Source organism: Notamacropus eugenii, chromosome 2 (genome assembly GCF_028372415.1).
Source record: "Notamacropus eugenii isolate mMacEug1 chromosome 2, mMacEug1.pri_v2, whole genome shotgun sequence".
NCBI classification, from domain to species: Eukaryota; Metazoa; Chordata; class Mammalia; order Diprotodontia; family Macropodidae; genus Notamacropus; species Notamacropus eugenii.
Window position 1 is genome coordinate 420,854,718 of NC_092873.1, and position 12,573 is coordinate 420,867,290.

The following is a 12,573-nucleotide window of genomic DNA, read 5'->3' on the forward strand; positions in this document are numbered from 1 at the left end:
GGGACTTTCCCTAGTATAGCTAGTTAGTCTATTCATCCCTGGCAAGACTTGAGCCCAGGTCTTCCTTACTCTGAGACCCATCTTGCCTTCTATCTACTAAACTACTCCATCTCACTAAAATGTGATTCATTTTAGAAAATAATCCTTCAATAATGATAAAGCAGTTTTTAGAAGTTTTCCTTTAAGGCAAGGATCAATTGTCAATTGGACAATTTACTTGTTTGCACATTTCATATTAGCAATCTTTATGCCAAATGTGAGGGAAGAAAGCATCTAGTGATAGTAATATTTTACTAAGTATCAGGAGACATGGGTTCTAGTTTTTCCTTCACTAATTATGTCTTAGTGGGGCAAGTTTATCATTCTGTAAAATAATAAATACTTGTTTTAGGATACTGGTGCTATTAAAAAAATATAATAGAAAGGAAAGGGATGGGGTCATTAAATATTTTAAGGATATGTTGACTTCAAGGACGTTGGGTTGTCATGGCCCTAAAGGTGTTTTAAGCATTTAAAGGTGGTTTTGGGCAGATTGAGTTTGAGGTAAGGATGGAATAACCAATTAGAACTATCCAACATACATCCAAAAAATGTGAGACTGGAACTTGTTCATGAAGGAGTGAAACAATACTTTAATGCTTGTTCATTCTGACTTTTCAGGTACCAGCCTTTACAGAATGTTCTCTGTTTCAGTGGTTCTGTTGATGACCAGATTATAACAGCCACCAATTACATTTTTTATCCCACACACCATTTTTTCTTTCAGATAATGTGTGCTTGTATGTTTTGGTGATATAACTCGACTCACCCCTTGGGGCAGTTAGGTGGTGCATTGGGTTTGAAATCAGGAAGACTTCTTCAGGAGTTCAAATCAGGTTAAGACACTTACTGGCTCTGTGACCCTGGGCAAGTCACTTAAACCTGTTTGCCTCAGTGCCTCATCTCTAAAATAAGCTGGAGAAGGACATGGCAAAGGACTCTAGTACTTATGCCAAGGAAACCCTAAATGGGGTCACAAAGAGTCAGACGCAACTGCAAAATGTCTGAGCAAAAAAATAAAACAAAATAAACTTTTATCCCTCTCCCTATACCCGCCTACCCCTCCCCTCAACGTTGGGGAAAGCCGGGAAGTGAATGAAAGGAGGAGAAAGATACCTTTCCATTTGATCTGATTTTCCGAGAAGACTATTAGTATTATCCTGCTAGTGTAAAACCTGATGCTTTTGTTTATATACTGTAGTTATTATTAGTATCACTTTAAAAAAAATTCAGGTATTATGTTGAAAGCTGGTTGGTTTTACTGTTGAAATGCTTTGAGTTAGAGTGCTAATTTAGTAAAAGATTTTTTGATGGGTTTATCTCAGGTTATATTGTGCAGGCCTCTTTATCATGAATATTTAACCAATTTTCAATAGGTATAAGTGGTTTAAGTATTACTTCCTGTTGAATTAGTAGCTGCTAAGCATTTTGAGTCTTTGTGCAGGCCTGCAATCCGCTAATGTGATATTTAATGAGGAGACATCAGTCTGGAGAAAGGTAGTCAATATAAATCAGTGTTTACAAAGTGTGATTAACTCTGAAATATTTCATCAATGCTGTGGTCCCAGGCAGACTCTATGCTAATTACTCGAATCTGCGCATGTTTCAGGGGACTTTGACGGACCCTGAGTGCTGCAAACACGGGAGCAGCAAAATTGCAATTATGCTTGGACTGTCTCTGATGACAATTTATGCATTTGGTGTGATGACCTCCTCCTTCCCAAGAGGACAATAAACAGAATGCATTTTCATTAAGATACTAATGTACTTAATAACAGGGGGAAAGGGTTAGGGAAAAAGAAGAGACCTTTAAAGCTGTATGTGACAGAGCTGATAGGGAGAGATGCTTTATTTTTAAAGGCAGTTTCTTTACAAAACTGTAGACAGTCTAAAATTGTCTTGTTGAACAGCACTGTTTTTAATTGAATACGTTTCTCTTCAGCAACAATTGAACAAATAATTATGAAGTGCCTACTGTATTCAGAGCTCTGTGATAGCTGTGGAAAGCATAATTTATGTGAATAATAACAGCCAAAGTTTATTGATCACCAAGAGTTGAACAAAAGAGTTTTAATAAGTATGGTTGCGGCTGTTTATCATGACTTCGAGGAGGGATACCATGATGTACAAGTGAATTGGATTTAAGTGAGGCAGGGCTGTGCAGAGTCACCAGCCTCATTTTCACCTCCAGAGTCCTCTGGGTCCTGTGGTGAGATATAGATCAGGATGACTGGAGATGGCCCTGGATGCAGTGGGAGAACTTGACCTTTTTAAGCTAAGGTCTTTAATAAGTCTCAGTTTGACTGAGGCAATGCCCATTCACTGATTAAGGCTAGGTAAGAAACGAAGGGAAGAATGGCTCGCTTTTACCTAGTTAAAAAAAAAAAAATCAGTCTGAGAAGGAAAGATCCTCTAGGTTTCTGGCCAAAACAGAAACAATTGCTATGTACGTTGTCCCCTCCTAAAGCAGCTTCCATTGCCTTAGGGGAGGAAGTACCAGAACACTGAGCTACAGAACACACTATCAATAAATCTATTTAAGATTTGAATGAAGAGACTTTTAGTGAACATTAGTTCACTGCACAGATAATTCATCTAAAATTGAAAATTTTTATTTAGAACCACATTAAATAGATAACAATAAACAAAATAAATCCAATTAGTGGAAAATGTCATTTCTAAACCTTTTGTTCTTTCATAAAACTTGCAGGAATTAGAGGGTTTGGACTAAATTTACTTAAAAGTTCAAAATCTGTAGGTATGAATTTAGATTTTGAAAAGGAACATTACAGGACATCTTCAACTCTCATTATCAAAAAACATCATGCCTCTTCTCTTAAGAATCTTCTTAATTCCCAAACAATATTGTTTACTTATTGATTATGTTTTAAAAAGCTTTTGATATACTCACTAGCATTATAAGAATGATTCATCTGTTGTCAATAATGTCCAGAAATCAAAACCAAAGCAATAATTATATAATAGGGATATATATACAATTAATCATGTAAATTACCTACTTCAAGATTTTGGATAGGTCGGGGCTAAGGTGACTTCACGGATATGGTAAAGTTTGAATTTTAAATTGATATCATCAAAATTCATTTTTAAAGCTTCAACTCATATCTTCCCCACCCTACATTTTATTTAAGATTTCTGACCCATCATGAATCTTAGTCTTTCCCGTGTCATTTATTTCTTTTCCCTTTTTATGTTGCTTCTTGGTGACCTTAGAGTTGGCTTCATTTGGTTCTATATCCTTTTTTTTTTGTTTTGTTTTGTTTTGTTTGACATTTCCTTTGGGATATGGATGTTCTTTACCCACAAGATTTTGACTAATGGCTTCTTTTCTCCCATCATTATACTGCAGGTAATATAGAATACAGCTGCCCAGCCACAAATGAATGTGAAATCACAAAGCGCAGACGCAAATCCTGCCAGGCCTGCCGTTTCATGAAGTGTCTAAAAGTCGGCATGCTGAAGGAAGGTAAGACTCTTCTCATTCCACAGCTCTACATTTTGACTCAAAAGGGTATGTGTGGCGTGGTTAACAACATCACAGTTTTCATGAAAACCTGAAGAAACCACACAGTGGTAAGTATAAATGTGTTAGGAGGGGGAAGTAAATAAAACCTGCTCCTTTACTCTTGAATCTTCAGGAATTATGCAGCTAACGTATTTTACCTCCCAAGGAAGATGGCAGAATACCACCAGGTATGCTTTATCGATTCTGATCTTCTTCAGTTTATAATTTCCAGCAAACAAAAGGTTAAATTTAGAAAAGGAGCTATTTTTGTGCCAGTGACATCAAGCCTTTTCTCTGTTTATTACTTTATGTTGATTTGCATGAAAATGCATATTTTGATCTTGGCTTTCCTCATTTCTGTTGGCCAACTCTCCCTCCTCTCCTCTCCCCCCCAACATTCTTTGAATTGATTTCTGATTAAAAGGAGCTTGAGAAAAAGTTAAATGATCTGGAAAAATCCTCATCTTTATTCTTCTCTCATGCTCTCAAATTTTCCCTTATAACTTTTTCAGAGACACAAGGTCTTTGATCTGTGATAAATCAAAGAAAGAATCTTTTTTTTTTTAAAAAAAAATGAAGCTGTCTCATTTGAGGTAATAGAGAAATTCTTCCTGGCATTTTGAGGTCCTCATGTAACTTGATTATCATCTATGTGTGGGTGCTGTTTTATATGTATTTTATACATTACATTTTGATTGTACTGTTGTCATCAGCACATTCTAAATAAAAAATAAAATCACCTCAGTATATTTAGATCCTGGAGAAAAGTTGAAATAAATAGGTTTGCCAGTTTCAGAAAGAGCAGGGATGAAACCCTAGCAATAGAAATAGAAAAATTAGGCACATTTCATACTTAGAGGGGTATTGCCTTGTTTTACCTGCTAGGAATAAACTTTCTTCCTTGGATCTGCCCTGGGGTTTCACTGACTTTGATACCCCTAGAGTTGTCTCATTTACCAGCTAACATTTTTCCTTCTCTTCTAAATCCCAATTAAAAAACAAAGCATTTAATCTTCATCTTATCATCAAGGGAGAACGTAGAACTTTGATTATGTGATTGTTTTGGGAGGAGGAAGGAGTGAGGAGGTATATCTGACCTGATATGGGATTTCATTAAATTAAGGGACACCCAAGGAGGAATCTTTTTTTTTCTGATGCAGCCCAGCACTTGACTTGCTCATTTGTCTAGTTTGAAAGTTGCCATGGCTTCTGAGTGGTTAAATGACTAGTGCATGGCCATAAAACTAATACATGCTAGAGGTTTGGGGTGACCCTTCCATTATGACCAGCAGCCTCTGTGATCTTACAAAACCAAAAATCTAATAGGTTCTGGTTTTAATTCTAACATTTAGTCTACGACTATGAGTCAGGGTCACATAGCCAGTAGAGAATAGGCCCTGTCTTCTGGCCAACCTGGGTTCTAGTCCATTCACTGCACCATTCTGATTGTGCGATCCTGGGCAAATCACTTAACTCCCCAATGTAACAGGCAACCAACCATCTAACTCTATTAGTTGCAGACAGTGCTGTTTTGTATCATAAAAGGAATTTTCTAATATCAGGTGAGTAAAAAAATTTCTTAGCATAAGTAACTTTCACAGAAGAAACCAGGGTTCAAGTTCTGCCTGGTTGTTCAAGTAAACAAGCCTTTATTTTTTAGTGTCCCTCACTTTGTCAAATTAAGTTCATGAAACTATTGTGTAGGAACAAAATGTACCTTTTCATTTTCATTCTCTTTTCAATAATAACTATGAATCCTCTTGCCACTTTCTGCCAAACCATTCGCCAAACAAGCCAAAGATCCTGTTCAGCTTCTCCAATCTCGCCACACTCTTATAACAAACATAATGTTAATACCCATAAACAGAAGAGTTCTTTCTATTAATAGGAAAAGACAGTCAGTTTATCTTGTTAGCTAAGCTTAATATTTTAGGGTGCTGGCTTTTGTCAAATTGAAATCCTTCCTGGTAAAAAGTCATTTTTAATGCTAGAATGTTATGTTTATGGAAGCCTAGCTCTTCAGTATCAAACTTAATCCACCATGGCTCCCCTTGAGGTAGGACATTCTCTCTTTGAGTCATGAGAGTGCCAACATAGCACCATTTCTTACAAGTAAGCTTTTTGTTCATTTGTTTGGTGTTATTCCACAGGAAGCTTTTGCATTGTCAGTTCTGGAAAATGAAACCTCCTAAGTCATCAAACCATGTGTTGCACAAAATGTGCTTCCTTCTCTATTTCTTTTAGTATGGTTTTTCCTTATGAAGGAACTAGGGATAAGCTTCTCTTCATTTTAGGAGATTAGATATTGGATTTTTAGAGGAGTTTTGGTGATAATTTTTCAGATTTTTTTTTAATTGGAAAAGAGGATATTATAACTAATAAGCTAGTGAATAATTTCTAACCAACTCTTGGAAGCTTATTTTCTCAAATATGCCTGTTTACTTAAACAGGCAACTTTTAAATTCATTAAACTGAAAAGTTGTTATTAATTTGTGTTATTTTCAGCACTAAGGAGAACATTTTAAAGACTAATTCTACTTCCTATTATATTCTGAGGTCTGTGTGTGTTTGTGTGTGAAATACCAACTGATTTAATTATACATTTGCTTTCTCCAAGTATCTTTTTTCCTTTTCTCATACTAAAGAAATAATAAATAATAGAAAATTATTTCTCCCCTTAAAACAGTCCTTCCCCCTTTGCTATGTTGTAGCGTTGTTTGTAAACTTTTGAAAGCTTGATAAAGAGTGATTGAAATTATGACCAGTTTTGCTTAAAGCAAATAAAAGTGTTTAATTCATACCTCAATTTTTTTTATCAAACCTTGAGTAGCTTTGCTTTTTAAAAAGGGAATTAATTGACCCTTCCGTTATAATGAAGTAATTTATATCCTTTAAATCTTGCCTCCATTTAAATAGTAAAATAGCCATCCTAGGGTAGGATTGATTATATGGAAAATACTTTGTATTCCTTTGTTTTTATATGAAAAAAGTCAGAGAAATATTATATTATATACTGCATTACATTTGATCATCTCCTTATACTAAACTTGCCTTTAGTGTCTAGAGAGAGTGATTTTGTCTTAAATATAACTTTATGGATGGAGGCAGATTTCATTCCCATGCAGTATGTCAGAGATCATGATGCAGTAAATCTATTCAAATGTAAACCTGTTCAATTCAATTACCAGTATATAATAAAATTTGCTGCCACAACCCCCACGTTGACCATGGTAGTCCATGGAGGCTGACGGAAGAGTAGGCCTATATGATGACAGACAAAGTCTATTTTTACCAATAAACAAAATCAGTTCTAGACCCTGAAATACAATCACATTTCAATACCATTATAGTAACATTTTCTTTCATAACTTTCATTCAACTCTGCTTATAATCTTTAGGTGAAATTATGCCAAAAGTAAAAAAAGTTTTTAATTTTAGAAGTTTCCTTTTTTATTTTGAACTTATCAAATATCAACTGACATTTCAACAAAAAAAACACAAAAAAAAGAGTTATATATGAAAACTTGAACTTTTCTTATGTAGCTTTTTCAGCGTGTTAAATTTAACCTGAGTGTTAATAAAAATACCCTGTTTTGGTCTCTTGAGATTTTTGCTTATTTTTTGTTTCTTTGTGAAACAATCTTTCTTTTCTTCCTATTATTGTCAATTTCTTTCCTTACGAAATTGACTTTAAGAAGTAATGAACTAGAAGGCTTGAAAAAGATCTGTAGGTATAGGAGATGTGATGCTTTGTCTTCCTTGACTATACTTTTTGGCTATATGTCATAAAATTCTAGTTAAATCTCTTCTTATAAAAGAAAAAGTAAAATTTTCTGTCTCACTATTTCAAAATAACAAAATAGCTCTGCTTATTTTTTTTCTCTGGATTTTATAGATCATGTTCAAATGGTATGTATGGATGCATGTATTGGGAGGGAAGGATCTGTGTGACTGAATATACAATTGTGATTTTTGTGACAGTTTTTCATTAGTAAAACATATTCTTCTTCTTACGAGTCCTCAGAGTATTTCAGGACATTTTTTGTTACACCTTTTTAAAGTTAAAGGAAATTTTTAGCAGATAGTGCTAAAGACAGAATAGAAGCATCTAGGAATGAAAGTTACCCAAACATTGCTCTTCAGGAGGAATAACGTTGGAGAACATTGAATGTTAAGATTTTTTCCCTTCTTTTTGTCTCACTCTGTGTCTTAACTTTATACTGACGAGCTTTACAAATGACGATACCATTCTATATGTCATCAAAGGCCCATTTATTATAAGACATCTGATGTCACCATTCCTGTTTTATATTTTCCAGGCATTGTTCATTTGAAGAAAAATCCAAATTTTAATCCAAAATAACCAATTTACCTGTTCTGAATATATTTTCATTTATTTAAAAGTATATGTAAAGGGTGCCATCAGTATTTTCTTTCTGTGTCAAGAGCAATGAGAGAGATTGTATTACAATAATTAATTTTTATTTTCTCATAAAAAAGATTTTGAAAGTTTCTTGAGTAAATGGTTTACTTTATCATTAATGGGCCTGATCTTTGGCAGCTGAACCTTTTCTTTGACTCCTGCAGGTGGAGCAACAGAATCAGCTGCCATGTACCAGAGTTGTATTTTTAGCTTAGGTCTGTCTTCCCAAGAGAAAGTGAGAGTAGAGCAAGTTCATTATGAGTTTGTAAGTCTGAAATACTAATTTTATGCTATACATTCTCAGGCGCCCCACCCAAACCCAAAATAGAATGATTTGCCAGACTGACCTAAATCCTTCAGAAAATTGTTTCAGTCTATGTCAATGTTATATGGAATCTTACTTTTAATGTTTGTTAAACCCATATCCTTAGAGTTTTAGACACTCATGTGATTCTTCCAGAGTCACACAAGTGTCCTGTAGTTTTTCTGGCAGCAGGGAAGGAGAATCTTCCTCTTAAGAAGTCAAAAATGTAGATCATTTCAAGAAAATATTTATATGAGATTGCTGTCATTTTCTGTATGTATGTATGTATATATGTACATATCTATCTGTATCTATCTTTATCTGTCATCTATCTCATCTGTCTCTTGGAACTTTTTAATGAACTGAGGCAGACGAATGATTGTGATGTGATTATCATCCATCAGAAAAATATATTTAAAAATACAGGCACCAAGTCTTGCCACAACCACATATATATCAAAGGTAATTTTATAAAATCTGATGGTGGGGAGAAAAGAAGAAATATGAAATACTCCATTTGTTGTTTTTTTTTTTTTAAGTTGAGAAAGTAAAATAAAGAAATTAGTGTTGTGCTTTTTGGAAAGACTGGGAGCCATTAACCATCGGTCTAATTTTGGGCCCAACACTACTTAACCTTGTATCTTGAGCAAGATATTTAACCTTTCTGGTCCCCAGTCTTTTTGTTTTTTTAATCTGTAAAATGAAAAAGAGGTAATGTCACATTTTTTTCCCCCCTGTCATAGATTCTAAGATTAAACCAGCTATAAAACCTGAATGGGTGATCATTTGGGGAGCATGTTGCAGAAGGTTTTCCTCTATAAGTAATGGTTACAATTGATAATTTTAATAATAACAGCAGCTCACATTTATGTGGTACTTTTTAAGGTTTGCCAAGCATTCCTTAAGGTCTCTTCCTGTTCTGCAGTTTTGTGAAGTTGTATTAGTAGAGGTCATTGTGTCCTTGAAATGACCTTTGTTCCAAATTGTCCCGTGCTCCTACTTTATTGGAGCAGTGTTTTCATTATTATATATTTATTATGTATTATGCATATTTATGTGTGTGTTGGCACTTCCTTGCTAGGTAGTCAAACTTTGTGAGGGTTAGGTCAGTGATTGTTTGGTCACTTTAAAAAAACCTATCCTCATACCGCAAAGATGCTAGTAATAGATGGTCATGATTTGAGTAAATGAGTAAAAGTAATGACTAAATTTCTGCCTCTCAGAGATTTCCTTTAAAAAAATGTTTGGGAACCCTTTCCCCTACACCTCAGCCACATATCCTGACATGTTCCATCTAATATGAATTTTTCACATCAGCATATGAATTCTCTTCCCCATTCATCTGAATTCTGCTTCATATGAAGATTTGGGTTCAGGTCCTGTCCTAACACATTCATGAACCTATGTAAATCACTTAATCTCTTACTACCAGAGGTAACTGAGGGACCATGGAGTTTCTTAGAAGGTACTAGTCAGAATTGATGGGGGGGATATTTCTTGATGGGAACTCCTTAGATCAATAAAATTTGGTTCTGATTTTTAAAATAATATCCTCAGAAAATATAAGCAGTTCATTTAAAAAGTGAATAATATGAAGCACAGAGATGCAGTTCAAGTTGCTTAAAGTCTCAAAGATATTAGTAGTCAGGGCCTAGATAGGAACCTAGTTGTACTGACTCCACATTGGTCCAGCAAATCATGTTACATGTATTGCTTTGAATAATAGGAAGAATTCATAATTGGTAATCAGAAGAACTCTATTCTATTTTGATGTGCCACTAATTTTGTGTCTTCATGGTAATCACTTAAATTCCTGGACCTTGCTTTCCTCAACTATCAAATTGTTGACCTGGGTGATCTCTAAGATCTAAAGATGTTCTGATTCTCTATCTAGCATTCTTGTAGTGAATCAATAACCATTTATTCCATGATTCTCAGCATTTGATCCTTTTAGGAAAGTCTTTTTCTCTTTGCAGTAGTAAAGTGATAGAAACAGGTGTATTTTGTTTTTAATCATGTTACTTGAGTGACAAAAGAAAACAAACCCATGGACATAACAACAACTTCATAGCTATTTATTGTTATTGATAAAATTTGATTTTGCATCTAATCAATGAAAATAAATACTTTTCAACTTAAATAAACTAAAAATTTTATTTCTACTCTAAAAAATCTTAATTAAAATTCATCTTCTTTAATTCCCACCTAAATTCCTCACATATCCAAGTTCATTTATTTCAGAATACCATTGAAAAGTGACAAGCACTCTCATTTAACAAATTTTATTATTGCCACACCAATCATAATGCTTATTTTTATATGTATAGTGCAGCCCTGATTTATAAATGAATTTCTGCCAAGGCTTGTCTTGCAAATTGTTTATTTGGAATCTGTAGCACATTTTCCTATAGAAATTAGGGTCTGGTTCATGTGCTATTTGACAAGAATCTATCCAGTCCATATATTGCTAATGCTTCACTATCTGTCATTCATTACAAGGGAAATGAGAAAGTCCATTCTGAGATCCAATGTAGGATGCCAAGAAGTACCTGCTGTACCTCTATACAATGAGAGGCTCCTGTTTCTCTATATCCACCTAATTCTCAGGCAGCAAGATCTGGGTCTTCCTCAATTCCTTTCTGGGGATGATGGTAGCTTACCTAAGTAGGAGTAGGATAGGATGACTTATAGGCACAGGGATGGGAAATATTTGATTAAAGATGGTGGCAGGGAGATACAAAATATCTAATAGGACATGAGGTGTTTAGGGCAGGACCTATATGTTTGCCTTTCTTCACATCCCCAGTGCTTAGCTAGCATAGTGTCTACCACATAGTAAACCATTAATAAATGCTTGTTGACTGACTGTAAGAAGTAGAGTAGTGGCCTTGGAGAAGGGAGACCTGACTGGACCACTTTGTAGCCAATGGGGAAGTAGTCTGTAATCTCTTGGCCTCTGTTTCTACACTTGCAAAATATGAGGACTGGACTGGATAACCTCAAAAAGTCCCTTCTGGGTTTAAATCTATGATCAGATGTTCATAAAATAAAACATCTCTAGCCATTAGTGGATAGAGCATGGGTCTAGATCAGGAGGACCTCACTTCACTTACCCTCATGTACTTACTCACTGTATAAATGGGAGAATCACATAACCTTTATCTTCCAATTTCCTCATTTATAAAACAGGAATAGTAATAATAATAGCACCTGTCAGAGTAGTTATGAGGATAAAATAGCATATTCTGAGAAAAGTGGCATGAAGGGCAGTATTGAAAAGCTATAGCAGATGCTCTTGAGAAATCGTAGAATGGTATTATCACAAGTGGGCAGGTTGTGAAGTATAAAGCTGAAGAAGCTTGCTACAGGAGAGGAAGAGTCTTTTCAACAATCATGTGTCTTCAATCCTGTCTTCCCAATTAATGATACTGGGACTAGGTTGCTACTCCATGACAGAGCATAGGTGGGTTGGAAAGAGGACTCAGAAGAGAAGACTTAAACTAGATAAAGATGGCAGGCAAGATCGTATTATTTAATTGGGTATTCCATAGACACGTGGTATTCCCAGTCAGTATGGTAACCTGTTTATATTGGGCCTGCACACCAGGTGCCTTATCCCTCCAGATCCATTCCAGGGTTAGAGACAGATAATTTACTTACTAGTACACATACCTGATTTATTCAACTAATATACTGTATCATATCCTTTTCCCCTCTCAGACTTTTAGGAGGAATGATATTCTTGTTTTTTCATTCTCACATAATTCTCCCAATAGTTTACCTAGGCATCTGTGGCCAAGTAACAGTATTCTGTGTCTAAAGGATACCTTTCCTTGAATAATTTTTTTTTTCCTTTAAGGCTTGTAGAATAGATGGTGATGAAAGCCCTGGGAGTCCTCTGAATTTGCCCAGACAGTCTGGAGATAATCTCCCTTTTTCCTCTATCTATCCTTGTGTTGATGACTCCTTTCTCTTCCTGTACTTTTTTAATAATGTAGCTAAAAGGGGGATTTGGCAGGTGATAAAAGAAAATGTTTTTTTTAAACTACCTTTGAGGCACTTTGGGCATTCATTTTCTAATCAACAGATTTCTGATCACTTGCATTTTGAAGGAAAAAAAGAGAGTCCACTTAGTAGAATTCTCCTTCACTAAATATTTTAAACAAATCTGTGAGTAAAGCATTGCCAAGGTGAATTTCTTTTTCAAGTCTGATATTATTAGGCTGCTAAGTAAAAAACAAAAATTATTGTGAGGGACATTTGGGTTCCTACTGTTTTCAA

General features: G+C 35.0%; 1 protein-coding gene across 6 annotated transcripts in view; it reads left to right on the forward strand.

The window, feature by feature from the left end:
- The window catches only part of ESRRG (estrogen related receptor gamma), a 686,396-nt gene that overhangs the window by 530,406 nt on the left and 143,417 nt on the right, over positions 1-12,573 (forward strand). For all 6 annotated transcript variants that reach the window (XM_072647831.1, XM_072647828.1, XM_072647830.1 and 3 more), the window contains one exon: positions 3,410-3,526. In XM_072647831.1, coding sequence (XP_072503932.1) covers positions 3,410-3,526 — 117 coding nt within the window. The remainder of the gene's footprint in view (positions 1-3,409; positions 3,527-12,573) is intronic.